Below are 17,546 nucleotides of genomic sequence, written 5' to 3' on the forward strand. Positions count from 1 at the left end.
ATCCACGCCCAGGCCGCCGTGCCCCTCTGTTCCCTCTTCCTCTTTATAGCAAACTCTGCCCATCTTCAAAATGTTCCCCAAACTTGTTTCTATTTCCCCACCAAGACGCTGAGGCCCGGAGTGGTTGGTACGTGGTCTACACAGCCACAGAACAGTGAATTTACAGACTTCCACATGACTTCTGAATCCACTTTCTCTATTTTTTTTTAAAGATTTTATTAATTTATTTGACAGAGATCACAAGTAGGCAGAGAGGCAGGCAGAGAGAGAGGAGGAAGCAGGCCCCCTGCTGAGCAGAGAGCCCGATTCGGGACTCGATCCCAGGACCCTGAGATCATGACCTGAGCCGAAGGCACCGGCTCAACCCACTGAGCCACCCAGGTGCCCCATGAATCCATTGGGAAAATAATAGGAAAACTTTTCACCAGAACCTATAAAGAAGCATCCTGGGTTTCCCAAAGTCAGGGGCGAGTATCTCTTCCGGCAGGTGAGATGGTTTTGTGTTGTGAAGGGACATAGGATCAAAACCTTGGAATGACATTTGGAAAAGTTATTCCCAGTTTACTTTCAGTCCTTCTGATGACACCATAGGGGATGAAGGTCTCTGGCATGGGGGCAGGGGCTGGGGTGGCTCTGACGCTTATCCCACACACGCTAGTCAACCTACAAGAAACCATGTCACATGGACTAACAGCAGTATCGACACAGAATGTAACACTGACACTTCTTTTCTTCGTGTTAACTTTGACCAGTGGGCCAGTTTTGACAGCGAGGTCAAATGTCCCTTAAATAAAGGAATAATACTGAAAAGAGAGCAATATTAAGATTATATTATGGGGGGACAGTCTCATAAATGTGATGAGTGAATACATGAAGTCCTAGAAATACCATATTAATGAAATGGTCTTGTTCTTTTAGGACAGCATTCTATTATTTAAAAAAACCAAACCCAAAAAACAAACAAACAAAAAACTTTAAATTTTGAATTCATTAGAAATTCACAGTACGTTAGAAAACCACATACAGGGAAACCCCCTATACTCTGCAGCACTCCTAGAGTTAATGTCTCCCATAATCGCCGTCCAATGCCAGGATCCAGAAACGGATGCTGGTACAGACCCTGAGTATAACAGATTCAGCAGTTCGACTGGGACACCTGTGTGCGCGTGCATGTGTGTGCATGTGTGTGTTTCTATGCAATTCGGTCACCTGAGGATTCGTGCAACCATCACAACAGTCAGGACACAGAACTCGTCTGTCCCCATGGGGGAGCCAAGGGCTCCTTCCCCAACCCATGGCGACCACCAGTCTGTTGCCCATTTTCCACATCTTTGTAAAAGGGGCCATACAGGACGTAAGCTCAGAAAGTGCCGGCAACGGTGGCTTCACTTGGTGACTTATCCGTCGCTGCTATGGGCGTGAAACGGGACAGCCTCTCTGGAGAACAGCTCGGGAGCCTCTTTTGAAACTAACTATGTCCCATTCATACGACCCAACAATTATGGTCTGGGGCACTTTCCCCAGAAGACACATGTGCACACGGAAACTTGTCCAGGAGTGTCGCAGCAGTTCTGTCCGTGACCGGGCCCGGCTGGACACAGCAGGAGTGCCCCCTCCCCCACGGACAGCTGATTCATCACGCAGAGAGAGGAAAAACCATGGATTACCACTCAGCGCTACGGTTACGGGAATTCTCCATACGGCCAAGAACAGCGGTGGATTTGGGGGATTTATGCTGGATAAAAACACGTCCATTTTAAAAGGTTACACGCTGTGCAGTACCGGCCCCAAGCTAGACAAAACTCTGTTTTCAAGGGGTCAAGTGATGGGTCAGGCCCACCTGGATAATCTCCACGTCTTAAGGCTGGTGCGTTTAGAATTTTAATTACCCCCATAAAATCCACTCCCAGAAGCACCAGATCAGGATGTGAGTGAATAACCAGGAGACGGGAACCCTGCTGGGTGTCGTCTTTAGAATTCTGTCTGGCCCACAGTGTGTCACTTCAGACTCAGGACAACTCCCTTCAGTAAGAGCATCATCTCCATTGCTAGATGAGCAACAGAGAGGTTCATCAGCGGGCCCAGGGTCACACAGCTCTATGTGGGGAAGCCGGAGTAAAAACTCAGTGGCTTCATTCTAGACCCCGCAACTTCACCACCACGCCACGCTCCATGGATTTAGGCTGACACCTACAAGCAGGGACCTGAGAATGAATAACAGGGAGGAACAACGAAGAAATAGGGAGGAAAAAGAAATAACTATACCCCACACTAGGTGCTTCTTAGCGGTGCAACATGACCCTGAATTCCAGCAGCTACTCCCTGAGGAGGACACGACTCACAGCTCCGGGATGATTTCCTCGTCAGAAGCCTACTGAGTCCCCAAGTCAGATCCTTCGGAACCCCAGACCCACACCACTGTGCCCGCAGCAGATGCTGCCTCCCCGGGTCCTGGGCCCCTAAGGGCCGTCTGCCTCCCCCTGTGCTCCGGGTCCCAGCGGCCTGAGACCACCCCCCCCCCACAAGCTCCTCACCTCCTGTTGGAGGCCACGGGGATCCTCCAGCCCTTGATCTGGCTCAGCTCCGTGTCTGAGATCTCAATCTGCAGGGGGAGTCTGGGCGCCCAGACGGTGACCTCGAGCTGGGAGGTAAAGTGCTGGTGTGTGAAGTTCACGGTCGTGTCCACTTTGCTCTTCATTTCCTTCCCGTTCACAAAAATGGAGTCGCAGTGGTTGGAGACCTTTGGGAGAAGCAGAGTCTCCAGATGCATCAGCAGGAAAATGCGGGACCCGGGGGTGGGGGGGCGTGGGGACAGCGAAAGTTCGTGAACTCTGATTTATTAGACACCAAGACAACCAGAAGAACACGACTCGAACAGAAGGTAATTTGTAGGCACTAATTAGTGACAAATACTGATAAATAGACTCCGGGAAAGCCATTCCGTATTACGAAATACTGACAAGCAAAACCATAAACATGATTTAATGGAGTTCTATAACCTTTGTTGACTCTTTTGTGTGTTTTTTTCTTTACTTCACCTTTTTTATGTACTCAAACCACCACTAATCAAACCCCAGGTGCAACATATTTTCCTCCCGCACCATATTTGAGGATGCCTAGAAGGTAGCCATATGTTGCTAAAAACAAAAAACCCAAAAAACCCACGTTATTCAAGCCATAAGGAGGATCTTTTCTGAAAAACCAAGGAAGCTTTGCACTAGATTCTCATCTTTGTCAGAAACTACTCAGGAAGTGTGGGTATGAGCACTGGTGCCCCATTGCACTGGATCCCTGAGGGAAGCTGCTGTCACCGGGTTTGGCTCTGCACTCGGGGGCTGCCCCGTCAACGCCCGTGTCCGCTGGCTCCTCGTCAGACAATTCCAGCCTCCATCTCGCGTCACCTCCTCCGGATAAACCAGTAAGATGTGGGTGATGTCTCTCCAGGGCCATCAGGAAAGTATCATTTAGGGAGAGCGAGGGTCACTTCGGGTGCAGGAGATGCCCCAACCAACAGTTTGTCACAGAGTCACGACTGCGAGGGGCCCACGATGGGACCAAACTGGCTGAGGTCACCCACTGCTTTTTGGGGTGCAAGCCACACACGAGGACGCACTCTCGACCCTCTCTTCCTCACCGGGGTTGGTACCCACAGCCCAGACCTCCCCTGCGAGCTCCAGATGCTCAGGTCCAGAGCAAGGTCAGAAACATCAACTTCCAAACTCCAAGAGCCAACCTTCTTATTGTTTGAGATAAATTATCATCCCCACCCGTCCCGGCACTCACCCCAAGAAGAAGAGTCCTCGAGCATGAATGTGCCCCCAGAAGGAGAAGGAAGAGATGCACGCAGTTCACTTAGAGGGAAATCGAGGACCAGGAGGGGCTTGAGCAGCCGGCTGCTGAGCCCTCCTCCGCGCCTCCGGGCTCAAGGCCACGTCCACCTGCCGTGTCCCCATGTCCTCAGGCCCCTTTAGAACTGGCCGAGGTCACTAATGGGAACATGGGCTGAAATCCCAGTGACAGTGACAGTGACTGGGTGACCCCGGGCTCAGGGAGCTGGAGGGCAACAGTGCGGGCTAGCTCCACGCGAGGGGCCCCCTCCCATTCTGCAAGGAAGACTGAGCCCTCCAGGGACAGGGAGAAGAAACACGAGGAACCGAGCAAATTGGCTGTCTTCCGGGGCGTGCCCAAGGGACCCAAGTCTCCGTGACTGTGCCCAGGCTTGGGCAGAGAGCAATCCGAACAAGATCTTGGATTGGGGCAGAAACAGAACAGAGGAGCACGCCCTTATTGTTAGAGCCCAGTGATGCCGACGCGGCGGCGGGCCCCGAGGCCCTTCCTTCGGGTACTCGGAAAGGGCTGGGAGCCCAGCAGGAGCACTCAGTGGGACACAGACACCCAGACCCCTGACGGCCACGGGTGACCCCCCTCAAGAGAACAGGTCCCCTCAAGAGAACATCCCCCTGATCTCGCGGGATCAGCCGGCCGGCACCGGCCCTAGAACATTCCCGATCCCACCTCCTGCAGTCCAGACCTCGACTCTCCCGCATTTGCGGAAAATCTTAGTTTCTCCTTGTCCGTCGCTACCCACCCACCCACACTCCCACTTCGAAGCACCTCGAAACACGTCCCACCAGCAGGAACACACCTGTTTTGGAAACCGCGGGACCCTTTCTGTGCATAGGAAATTTCGGAGCCTGTGCAGTCCTAAGACCGCCTCATCTTTCAGGCGATGAGGGGTGGCCGGAGTGGAAAAACTTAAATTAAGAAGGTAACAAAGTCAGAGGCCTTGGGATTTCATTCGATTGCTTTCTCCGGGGACATGTGTGTCCTTGGAAGACAGTAGGTGTTGCCATCCTTAATGAATCGGATTAAAACAGCTCAGATGAGGGGAGTCCCGTTGTAGGCTAAGCTCCGAGTTGCACCACACTGCACACAACTTATATCAGCTTTACGGACTGTGCATTTGTGTCCCCCCGAAATTTACATGTTGAAACCCTCATCCCCAATAGGATGTCTGAAGATGGGGCTTTGAAGGGCCTTTGAAGGGCAGTAGCATCACAAGCGTGGAGCCCGCGTGGTGGGGTCAGCGCCCCTAGAGGAAGAGACCTGGGAGCCTACTTCCTCCCTCCGCTCCACCTCGTGAGAATAGGACCAGAAAATGTGGTCTGTAAACCCTGGGGGGAGGGAGGCTCGTCCCAAACCCCCACACTCTGGTCTCACACTTCCCCACTTCCAGAACCACCAGGGAGTAAATGTTTCCTGTTTGTGGACTCCATGTTCCCAAGCGTATCTACTCGCCAGTATTGCTCCCAGCACCGTCTCAGTGGATGCAGAGCAGCGAACTTTGAGTCCCCGCCCCCGCCCCACAGGTTTCAGCCAAGGTCAGAGGCGCTGAGGCTCCGCCCTCCTGTGCCAGCCTTCGCGCCGCAGAGACCACCCGAGGACGGACACCAGACAGAGCGGGGCAGGGAGCGTGCGGAGCTCCTGGGCAGGGGCCGGCGGGATCGGGTTCGAATCCCGACCCCAGCGCAGGGGTCGTGGGGCAGCCCCAGGCGAGCAGCTTCACACTTCCCAACCTCATTCCCTCTTTCGTAAAATAGACTCTCCAGGATGAGTTGATTTGGGGATTTCAGCTTATGGACTACGTGTGCATGTGTGTTTCTTCCCGAAGGTTCAGTATTAGCTAGTTCAGTGTCTGCAGTGACTTTAGGGAACACGGCGTCGGCAAATAGTAGGACGAAGACAGTAGGCACCTCCCATTTGGATGGACCTCAGGGCCTGCAGCCCTCTCCTCCCACGCACAGTCCCCACAAAATCTCTGCGAGGTGGGCGTCACGATCCTCACTGCCCCTGCTTCGAATCCGGGGTAGAGGACAGAGTGCCTCTTGCCCCAGGCTTTGGGGGGTGGGCAATGATGCGAGCCCTTGGCCCCCAGGACTGCCGGCCCCTGGTCTCGTCCTACCTCCTCCTCCTCCTGCTCCTGTCAGGCCTCTCCAGCAACTTCCTGTCCTCACCGGGTAAAACCCAGACTCCCGATGATGGTGTACAGGACTGATGACCTGGACCTCCTCCTCCTCCAGCCCCGCCTTGCCCAACACCCCGTCCCCAGCACAGGCTCCGTGCCAGGGCTCCTTCTTCTCGCCCTGGACCTCCCCTGGGCTCGTGCCCCTCCCGAGGCCCTTCCAGGACCCACCTGTGCCGAGATCTGCTTGTTGTCCAGGTCTGCAGAAACATGAACCGCTGTCTACCGGCCGACCAAGCACACACCTGCACTCCGACCCCAGCACGTGCACCCCTTCCTCATTCCCAACAGGACTACAATTTTACTCGAAAACACAGGCCCCCCCATCCATCATGGGCCCCGCCAAGCCCGCCCCGTCAGGCTACCCCACTCTCCTTGCCAGTGATTGGCTTAGGGAAGACTGTATGACACAGTTCTGGCCAATGAGGTGTGAGAAGCTCACATGACCCTGGGAAGGGACTCCTTGCTCCGAGATGTTCAGGAAGCTGCCCTCCTTCTACCGGATGCTGTCACCCTGCAGATGACAACAGGGACTGCAGCAGTGATCTCAGAGCCGTGAGGGAGCTGGCTGAGGACCAGGCGGACGCTGCGAGTATGGAAGAACAGAAGGAACCCCTTCCCCCAGCCGGGATGGACCACCGGACACACCCACCTGTCACCGGCTGGCCGCCGGCCTTCGTATCCAGGTGATTCACTTTCTCTCATTGTTAAAGCCGTTTGGTCCATGGCTTTTTGTGACTTGCCCCCAAGAGCAGCATAGATCTTATAGGACAGCTGGAATGTCACTCCGCCGAAGGTGTCCCTTGAGTCATTTCTCATTTTAACTTGGCACTCCCTCACCTGGTCACTCTGCATCTTTGGGACACTGTTTGCCTCTGATTTACCGTGTGTGCACCTGCGTAGACTGTAGTCACACTATGTCCCTATTGCCTACAGCATGTCACGTACAACAGTCCTATGGCGCATATCCCATGGCTCACCTCCTACGGGTTATACCAGATCGCCCGACCGACCCAGCGCTGTACAACTCCCCTTTCAGTACTTGGCACCATCTGAATGCTCCTGCTGGTTTTCTTGTTCTTGTCTTGGTTCCCCATCTGGAGGTGATCTGCTTGACAACATGGACCCGTCCCCTTAACTGCTGCGTCTCTACGTCTAGCACAGTGCATGGCACACTGAGGTGTTCAACAGAGAGACGCTGGGTGGGAAGAAGTCTCAGTGGTTTCCCCCGGGTGCCCCCATGAGAAGCCCGCCTGGGCAAGAAGAGGGGGAGGAGCCTTAGACAAAGGCATCGTGTCAGTCACATTCAGAAGAAAGAGACAGACCAGGAGGAGAAACCAAGGGCAAAGCTCAGGAAGCCGCAGGTCAGAGAGCGGACATGTTGGATTCCCAGCATGAATGTGGCCTTTGGCTAGGAACTGAGATGTCTGTGTCATGTCACACGCACGTGTGTGTGTGTGTGTGTGTGTGTGTGTCGGGAGGGGACAGGAAGACACAACAGCAAGGTCGAGATCAGCCAGCCTCCCGCCTCTCTTCTAACGGATACATTCAGGGCTCTCTGAGCCCCCAGGGAGCATCGAACACGCAATACGGTGAATCCTCATAGGAGAAGAGCCGAGGATGGGAACGTGGACATTGGAAGCAGACGACCCCCGCCATGTCGGTGTATGCGCGTGTGCGAGAGGGCTTGTGTCACCTTGGGAAGGCCGCCTTTGGAGGTCACTGTTTCACTGTCAAATTATACTTTCGCAGCTACTTTACTTCAGAGTAATAGAGGAAAATGAAAACGGGTTTCCTTGGGGGTCCTGTAAGACGTATCATTTACTTCATTTTCTATTTCAAAAAGAGGCAAGAATTGAGTCTGTGTTTCAGCTGCCCTCTGAGTTTGCTGCTCCCGTGATCCATCTGTCTGTCTGTCCTGAGAAAGTGGACTGCTCGTAAGGCTCTTCGAGACCCCTCCCCCACCCCAAGAAAGCACTAGAAAGGGAAAAAGCTACATGGTCAGATAGTACGTTTCCCACAGTTCACACACACACACACACACACACACATACACCCACAAGGCTGAAGTCCTATATTACAATCAGCAAAAAAAACTTAAGAAAAAACCTTTGATATTCAACAGTCGATCTGGATCAAACAAATTGTATTTATCACCATCATGAGCAAAAATGCACTGTGTGAGAGGAGCAGTAGGTGCTCACAAAATATATCTATTTGCCTTGAGTTTGGACACTTCTTTTTTTGTTTTAAGTTTTTTTTTTTTAAGATTTTATTTATTTATTTGACAGAGAGAGATCACAGGCAGGCAGAGAGGCAGGCAGAGAGAGAGAGAAGGAAGCAGGCTCCCTGCCGAGCAGAGAGCCCGATGCGGGACTCGATCCCAGGACCCTGAGATCACGACCTGAGCCGAAGGCAGCGGCTTAACCCACTGAGCCACTCAGGCGCCCCAAGTTTGGACACTTCTAAGAAACATAAAATAACAGCCATCAGGAACTGCTTTCTACGCACCTACCATGCGTTACTTTTAAAACTAGATACAGACGTTTACCCATTAAATCCTCCCAATGCTCCATGTTAGGGGTTCTGTCCCCATGGCATGGATGTGGAAACTGAGGCCCAGGAGAGGCTGCTTGCTCAGGGATCAGAGCTGGAGAAGGGCAGGGCAGGGGTTTGCACTCGGCCCCTCTGAGGCAAGGGGCTTCTCAGCACAGAGGATAAGGACCTCAGTGCAGCCTACACAGGGAGAAGTCATGGTCCTGCCCCTGAAGGACATGACTGGGAAAAGCAAGACCTAAGTACATACGCCAGGATTTTGTATCCAGCTTACGGAGGCTCCGTTATGTTCTGGGTCTGTCTAAAGGCATGCTTGGTGGAGTCTGTGGTTCACACACCCGTGAAGCCTTGACCACACTCAGACACGGGACATTCCCATAGTCCCAGAAGACCCCCTGTGGCTCTTTGTGGTCCACTGGTCCCCCTGCCCCTGCGTCAGGCACCCGGGATGTGCTCTGCGTCACCAAGCATCAGGTACGGATTAGTTCAGACCGGCCTGATCCTTAGTCCTCAAGGCCATGGACAGGGAATGAGAGTAACACTCCGGGTCCCAGCCTGGGGTCCAGAGACCAGGGGCCTCGATCGAAGGCTTCCCTCATGACTTCTGAACATCACTCCCCATCATCTGGGGCCAGACTCTGCCCCTGCGAGCCCGGGGACACTAGGCCTTCCAGCTTGGACAGTCATGACTCCATCATTTGGAGAATGCAGAGACAAGATCAGAGCCGAGGCGTCTTCTGATGTAACATAACGTTCCTCTGTCTGAGATCCCTCATCTGCAAAACAAGAATAGGTCATCTACTCATTTAACAAGTGTCTGGTTCGTGTCACCTGAGACCCGGGAGCTGTCCTGGGTGCTGGGGAGGGAGAGACAGACAAGTCGAGCAGCAAGCAGACAGAGGGCACATCAAGTCGCTAGGTGGGTTTGAAAGAAAGCCGGAGCCGGTGCGAGCGCAGGCAGTGGTGACGGAGGGGTGCTCTAAGAAGGCGCAGGGCGCCCCCTCACCCCGGACAGGCAGCATCTGAGCAGAGGCCTGATGAGGTGAGGAGTGAGGCACAAGGACGTGCACATCTCTGAAAGTGGAGGAAACAGGAGGGGCAAAGGCCCCGAGGCAGGGACTTTCTTGCCATATTCAGCAAAGAGAAGGCACGTGGGCACAAGGGTAGCCAAGAGGTTGGATGTTACCCGTGCTACGCGAGGACAATGAGAAGCTAAGGAGCCTGGAGCAAGGATGTGGCGCGTTCAGGCACGGTTAATAGGAAACCTCTGGCAGGATCGCAAGAAGCGGATACCACGTAGGGTCCGCCAAGCTGGTGCAAGAGTGACAGGAGGCTGGCACCAGTCAGGGTGAGAGAAAGCGAGGCAGCGAGAAGTGGCCCCATTCGGGCTGTATTCTGCAGGTAGCCTTGGGCGGGATCGGCTACTGGAAACGAGCCTGGATGTGAGAGAGACAGAAAAGCCAGGGGTTTGGTCTGAGAACACGGATGAAGGGCATTGCCGTCGCCGAGAGGAGGGAAGGCTGCAGGAGAGGCAGACCGGGGAAGAGAGAGGGTCTGGAGTTTGGGTTTGAAAATGTTAAGTCTGAAGTGTTCATTAGACATGCAGACGAAGATGCAAAGTGAGAAGCTGGGACCGGAGTGTAGCGCTGATGAGAGGGACTCGGGCTGCAGAAATCCCAGTACTCCCAGCCAGGACCCCGAGTAACACCCCTGCGTGGAAGCCTCAAGCACGCCAACACTTAGAGGTCACGGCTAGGATGACTGAGTGCAGGACACTGAACACACGGGGCCAGTGTGTGACGAAGGGAGGGCACAGCAGAGAAGGCGTCTCGGCAGGGAAGTGACGGAGGTGCTGGGAGAAGTCGCAAGGTGCTTGTGACTGGTTATCAGTGCTGCCGCGAAGTCAGGTGAGGCGTGGACAGAAGTCTGATCGCGGCATCGACCACGCAGGATGCCCTGGAAACCCTGACACAGGGGCACTAGGGAGCCCAAGAGGCAAACACCTCATGAGGGCGGGCTCAAGGCAGAATGGGATTGGGAGGTCTTTTTTAAGGAGAACTTCTTTAAGGAGGTCTGCCATAAGTGGGGGCGTACAGTGGATGAGAGCACCTGTTCGAAGTGCGAATTACAACACACCACAGAATTCACTTAGCCTGGCACACAGTGGGGGCTCATCACTAGCCCAGTAATCATGATTTCCCTAACAGCAGTGGTAAGAGTGAATCAACGCAACTGCCACTCCGAGCTTCACCAGATCTGCTGGCGAATTGGCTGCAGACTGGTCTACAGTCAGGCGGCGAGTGTCCGTGAGTCCCAACCATCCATCCAGCTCAAAGGGCTCATTTTCCCAACCTTCGCAGGTCGAACCCCACAGCCCCTCAGCCCCACACCAAACCCACCAAATACCCACGAGCAGTGTGGATACTGAGGTCAGAGAAGAAATCCATTGCCTGACCACCCGGAGCTTACGGCTGAGAACGAGCGAACGGAATCACCATTTCCCGAGGCAGCATCAAACGTAAGTCGCTGATAGAAATCCGCATCTTAATACTCCGGCACTCTTGACCGGTACCTGTCATGTAGCAAGAAGAAAACGGACCTCTTCAGGGAGGCTTTTCAATCCGGTCACCCGAATAAGAAAGAGGACAAAATCACAGACAGAAGTGCAAGTTAACAGTTGGCCAACCGATGGCAACACAGAGCAAAGCCTTTTTCGGAAAGAAGGAGTAGTTTCCCAGGTCCGAAGGTGGGGGTCCGTGACGACTTCTCTTACACACGTATGACCTCTCTCGTCCCCCTAGCTCCATGGTGGGTAGATAGGAGGGAGGAAGGCAGGAAAAGCAGGGGAGGCAGGGGTACTTCTCTAAAGATGAAACCCAGCAATACTGCATTTTGCGGCGTATGAAACACGATAGCGTCTGAGATTCTCAGTCGCCGCAGGTGGCAGGTTTTACACCTGTCCCCAGCACCGTACCCTTATCCTTTGCCCTCTTGGCGCTTGCAACCTGGATGAGCTGAACCCCAGCAGACCTGAAGTCCCACGAGCAATGACAAAGTGCTTGTGATGGCTTGCGATTGAGATACGGGGCTGTTTGTCACATAGGAGTAACTAACTGATGCACTCGGTGATGACGTGTTGTGAATCTCACCGTAGAAACTACAGCTTGTGCCATGACCAATGCGCAAGAAGTACGGACAGAGAGGATGGACAGCCGCTGGAGGTTCCTGAAAAGCTACTTACCCGACTACGTGTAAGTCGCTCTGAATTTTCTGTCCTGTTCTGTTGCATCCCAATCCATTCACTCCTCTCAGTGGCATTCCGTGTGAGCCGTCCCATGCCATCCGTTTTTACAAAATGCCGGCGAGAGCCCAGAAAAAGTGGCCCTTAATTTGCACCTGAGCATTGTGGGAAAGTTATTGCTGATCCCATTTTACAGATGAGGAGACTAAGGCTCAGTTAGGTCACCGGGTTCGTAGTGGAGAGGGAGAGCCAGCGCTCCAAGCTCTTTGCTGCCCCGACAGTCTTCTGTTGTACTCTCCCGTTGCGACCTCTGATCCCCTCTCTTTATTTCGTTTATTCTTGGCTTTCACTGAAAGTATTCTTAAAATAAGAGGTGTGGGTTATTCCTGGCTGAATAAAAACCAGAGACAGAATCCAGTCAGCCAGGTCCCGGTTTTAATCCAGAGATGTAGAAGGCTGCAAAGAGCATGCCTCCCACCCTTTGTCAAACTCGCGGAGCTAAAGTGTCTTAAACCCTTAGGAGAATGGAGCTGTGGGGCTCCAGACCACGCTGGAATCTGGAGAAAGACACATGCCCACCGGGAGAAAGGGAGACTGAGCACGTGCATCCCTGGGCAGACGCTGCAGGACGCCGCATAAGCCAGTAAAAGGAAATCCGGGTGAAAACTGTTACAGGCTCGCCAAAGACCAAGTAGGGGCTACTGCGAGTAGGGGGAAGGCCCTTGGATCTGTAAATGTAGGGGAGTCTGTACCCCTGGTGAGCTCTGTGAGTCCTACCAGGCACTTGGGATGGAAGACGGGGTAAGGGCTGGAGACAGCTTCCCCTGGGGCCACCCTGGGCACGGGTGGAATCCCTTACATCTAAAGGAAGCAGTCTGCATTCGACTGAAGCTGCTTTCTTAAAAACTCGTGCATTACTCTGGCAAAGAGCCATACGTTTAGGTTAAACTGTAGACAGTGAGAATCTCCAGGACCCAACGTGCCCCTGTCACGTTAGCGGGCCCTCAGAGGACGCCAGGCTTTCGTGAACCAGATGCATCCAGCTCTCGGATTTCCTGGTCTGCTCCTTCCCTTCGGTTAGTAAGCATGACCACGCCACCTTGGTCATCTGCGCTGTCCCTGGAGCGTTCCTGAACCTAACACCCTAACACCATGGGACTTCGGAAGCATAACCCGAGTCTTAGCTCCCTCCTCCGCGATGCCATTTGGCCTCCCTGAGCACAAAGCGAGCGTTTGCGTCTAAAACGGATCCTCCTCTTCCCAACGGCCCGTGCAAACGGCAGCTGGGCTCCGAAGTGAACGGAGGTAAAACCGCACCTCGCCGGCGTTACACAAGAAGGGCTCGGTTTTCGTTCATAAGGCACAGTTTGTGCCTTGATAAATCGCAGTTTCTGATTTCTAATACAAAAGTACACACGGTGCCACGGATGTCCGTGAGTCATGTGCGCGGCTGACATGTTACACACAGCAGCGGGGGGCGTGGCGTCTGCAGGCCATTCCGTCCTCTCTCTGCTTGGAGCGCTCGAGGGAAGCAGGGGACTCGGGGGTGTCCGCTCCTCCGGCGGCTGTCCCTGCCTACACTTTCCGTAAGGACAGCGCGGAGTCCCTCCGACAGTTCACGGGCCCAGGGCCGCCCTGGGGCCTCAGCCCGCTCTTCAGCGCCTTCCTGAAGGGGGAGAGGTCCACGAAGCCAACAGACCCCTTCGCCTGCCCCTAAAGGACGCACCACGAGTCTCTGATGACGGCGGGTAGACGCTTACAGCATGTTGTGCCCACAGGTACCGGCTCACACTTCACCAGGCAGGGGAACAGCCGACGATCAGACGCACCATCCCTACCGTGTGTGTGTGTGCAGGTGTGTATGTCAATGCGAGTACACGATATTCGGGGCCGAATGCATACAGTTGAATCGTCAAGAGTTAAATAATCCTGCGATACAGCTCTGAGTCCTCCGGGCCTCTAGTATGGTCATGAAAACAAACACAAACATCAGGACTGAAATCGGTGGCGACGTCTGCGTCTCCCACCCGTGGTACAAGCTGCTTACGTATTACACAGAAACGGGTATTGATTCTCCTAGAGCACTCTGGGAGAAAACGTCCAAGGACTCTGGCTACAGGAACCTTGTATCCATCTCTTTTATCTTCACATGCTAAGACCTGCCCTATTCACGCTTACTTCTCGGCCCTCCTAGATTGGAAGGCAAGGCTTTTGAGGACAAGCATGTTGCCTTATTTGATTCTCTGCAGCCAGGATCGTGGCCTGGGGCCATGAGAGAGACCGAGTGGCTGCCCAACTGTGAGCCCTGCCCTGCCCCCCACAATCCCCCAGCCAACAAGCCCTCAGCAGCCCTGTGGTCCTACCAAGGCCCCTGCCCTCAGGAGACTCCCCGCGTTCTCCCTAAACCAGGTCTGAGCACGACTTTGCACTCAGTCGTGTTTCTTTCCATCCATTCTTTCTGGCTTCCTGAGCTCGACCACACCTGGGAGGCACCCTTTCCTCACCTCTACAAAGCGGTCAGCCCGGAGCCAGCCCGTACCTCCTGGGCTGTCCAGGCCTCTCGGCCAGTGCACACCTTGGGGCCGGCGGGCAGAACGGAGGCCGCTGAGCTTCTGTCCTTTCCCATCTAACACACGATCCACTGCTGACCTCTGAGCTCCTGGTGCTGAAAGAGACCTCAGAGATTATCTGATAGGGCCCCACGCAGAGATGCAGCCTGGGCAGCCTGGGGCTGGGCAGTGGGGAGAACAAATCCGTCTTTTTTTTTTTTTTTTAAGATTTTTTATTTTTTTTTTTATTTGACAGAGAGAAATCACAAATAGGCAGAGAGGCAGGCAGAGAGAGAGGGGGAAGCAGGCTCCCTGCTGAGCAGAGAGCCCGATGCGGGACTCGATCCCAGGACCCTGAGATCATGACCTGAGCCGAAGGCAGCGGCTTAACCCACTGAGACACCCAGGTGCCCGACAAATCCGTCTTAACGGCACAGAGAGTTCACACGAATCTGGGGGTCAAACTCAGGCGCAGTGAGGAGACCAGTGATGACGTACGGTGGGTCCTGGGGAGGACCCCGAGGGCACAAAATGAATCCAAGGGTCCCGGCCCTGGAGGAGGCCGTGATTGGTCGAACAATCACCTACAGGGTGGTCAGGCCTGCCTGGCTTGAGTCCACTTGAACTACAAGGAGGGGCTGCTGGGCACGGGCAGCTGAGGCGCCCAGGACACCTCCTGCCCTGGAGGGCCCCCTGACCGCCCCCTCTTGTTCGACTTCATCTCCTGCTTAATCACTGGCACTAGGGCAGGGCACAATCCCCGCGTTCTGCTTACTGGGCCGCGCCTATGCAGAAAGGAAAGAATTCTGGTCCTTTCCCACCAGCAGGGAAAAACAATCTCTGCCCAAATCATATTCAGCAAGGTTTGAGTCCACCTTCCCAAACAAGTGCTTCCAAAGCTTTCTTTGCCCCTTAATCCAAATGACACCAGCAAATGAGGCCCGAGGTGATGATTTATTGTCAAGTTTAGCATACGCTTATCTGCGGAATGTTTTCATGTTCGCACCTCGTCCCCTGACACAGGGAGATTTTAAAAGCTCTACCAACGCTTGTTAGTTTAGGAAGGGATCCAAGCCCTTCGTTTTCATCAAACGGTGCCCCAGAAGGGATTAGGAGCTGTGGATCGGGTGAAAGCCCAGCATATGGCCCTGCCCAGCCTCCCGCGCCCGCGCCGACCGCACTCCCGGAGCCTGCTGGAGAGAGGCGCCAGTAATTAGCTGCCACTGGCACGGATACCAGAGTCACAAGCTTAGGTGTTCGGGGCTTGCACATCAATTAGTCCCATAAGAGAAGAGCATTTTGGCAGGATAAGCATATTCTCAGGGGAACGAGAAGGTTCATGCTTTCCAAACTTATTTTGAAAGCACTGACTTAGGAGAATTTCTCTTAGAGCAGAAACTTTTCTAGAAAAAACAGTGAATTATGAACCCCGGGTGGACAAACTGGCAGCTGAGAGATGTTACCTCTGAGACTCCAGGTAAAGGGAAAACATGGATGCAGAAGAGGGTCTTGTGCAAGGTCCGAGCCGGGAAGCGCCCGCCGAGACCAGATGCGCTGGCGGCTGCCAGGAGAGGGCTGGGCGTCCCCAGGCGTGCTCCAGTGACCAGCTCTGGAGAGCCCGGCCTGGTTCTCAGTCACGGGGTTTAGCAAGCAGTGCCTCGCCGTGTGGAGTCCCCAGACGTTCCCCGATGGCCTCTGTGTCCGTCCCAGCCTGGCCTGGGCTACGTGACATTCTGGGGATCAAAACTCTGCTCCGGCCAGCCCGAGAAGTAGTCCCATGGTGAAGTTAAAGCAGTTCATGAAATGACTCAGCTTTGTGGAGCCTCCACTTAACATCCAGGGCATGTAAAGGTGATCGCACCTGGTATTCTGTCCTACTATTTCTCACTAATACAGCTAACTGGCCTAATGCATATCTCGTAGATCTCAGTTCCCATGCAGGTAGACTGTACATTACCCTCACAATTGGCCTGGGATGCAGCAGCAGAGCGTTGGCTCAATAACCAAACCCCCTCCCGGACTGGGGGGGGCGGAGACCCAAACGAGGAAGAGGTCGTCTGCTGTTGGGGACTGTGGCAAACTCAAGGGAGACCCCAAGCCCAAGGCAAAGGGGACAGTTCTCCTCCACGGCCTACCCCGCCACATGAGAACCCTGGGGTTGCATCCAGAGATCCAACTTCGCGAGGGAAACGGGAAATCCAGGGTTTTGGTAAAACTGACTAGTTTTTGAATGTTGGCATCTAAGCATATATATTTTACAAAGTACTTTCCTGGCCAAACAAAGCATGTCTTGAGGGCTGTATCTGCCTCAGAGCCTACTGTTTCATGGCCTCTGGCCCAAGGACATCCGGATAGACAGCTGACCCTTGAACGATAGAGATCTGAACTGTGTGGAAGTGCCTACAGGTGGCTTTCCCCCATAAATACAGTATGTCGTGTGAATGTATTTTCTCTTGTGATTTTCTTAACAACATCTTACTTCCTGGGGCATACTTTACTGTGAAAATACAGCGTAGAATACACAGAACATACAAAATATGCATTCATCGACTCTTACGCTATCAGTGAGGCTTCCTGTCAATAGCAGACTATTTTAGGAGTCAGAATTCTACTGTGCATGAAGTGGGGGGCTTGGTGCCTCTCCCACGGTGTTGTTCAGGGGTCCCCAGAACAGGATGGGAGCTCAGTGGTGCAGCACAGAAAGTTTTGATTTTGTTTCGCTTTCCACGCGACACATCGAATTTTGAGGTCCGTGCGTGGCTTCAGTAGACCACATGCTTCAGTGCTTACTAAACCCTTCCTCAGCTCCGCAGACTCTACCAGAAATAGGAAACAGGTCTGTCTTGCTTGCCAGTGCGGGTCGGCTCACAGTGGCTGCTCTAGGGAGCTCTGTCTTGGGGAGGAATCTGGGCTCTCGCCAGAAGGAGTGCCGGAATTGATGAGTGATGTCCACGCGGGCAAGGGTAGGAAGTGGCATCCCTGCACAGGTTTTTCTTATTCTGTATTATTTACATAATATTTATGAAACCAAAGTTCATTTGCCCAATGCCCTTGAGAAAGATCATTCAGCCTGAACCAAGGCCAAGTGCAAGCTCTAGAATCAGAGCTGGTAAAGCCTGCAAGATTCCTAGTAGTGTTCTGTCACTCAAAGAGGCTGTCCAGGAAGGCACATGAGAAA

General features: G+C 53.7%; 1 protein-coding gene across 2 annotated transcripts in view; it reads right to left on the bottom strand.

The window, feature by feature from the left end:
- The window catches only part of LOC101687323 (transmembrane protein 132B), a 353,637-nt gene that overhangs the window by 12,328 nt on the left and 323,763 nt on the right, over positions 1-17,546 (bottom strand). For both annotated transcript variants that reach the window (XR_006604769.1, XM_045073646.1), the window contains exon 6: positions 2,535-2,740. Coding sequence is in view for 1 of the 2 variants with exons in the window: in XM_045073646.1 (XP_044929581.1) it covers positions 2,535-2,740 (206 nt within the window). In the remaining variant the exon portion in view is untranslated. The remainder of the gene's footprint in view (positions 1-2,534; positions 2,741-17,546) is intronic.

The sequence above is a fragment of the Mustela putorius genome, unplaced genomic scaffold, assembly GCF_011764305.1.
Source record: "Mustela putorius furo isolate JIRA1106 unplaced genomic scaffold, ASM1176430v1.1 tig00537248_pilon_pilon_pilon, whole genome shotgun sequence".
Lineage (NCBI taxonomy): Eukaryota > Metazoa > Chordata > Mammalia > Carnivora > Mustelidae > Mustela > Mustela putorius.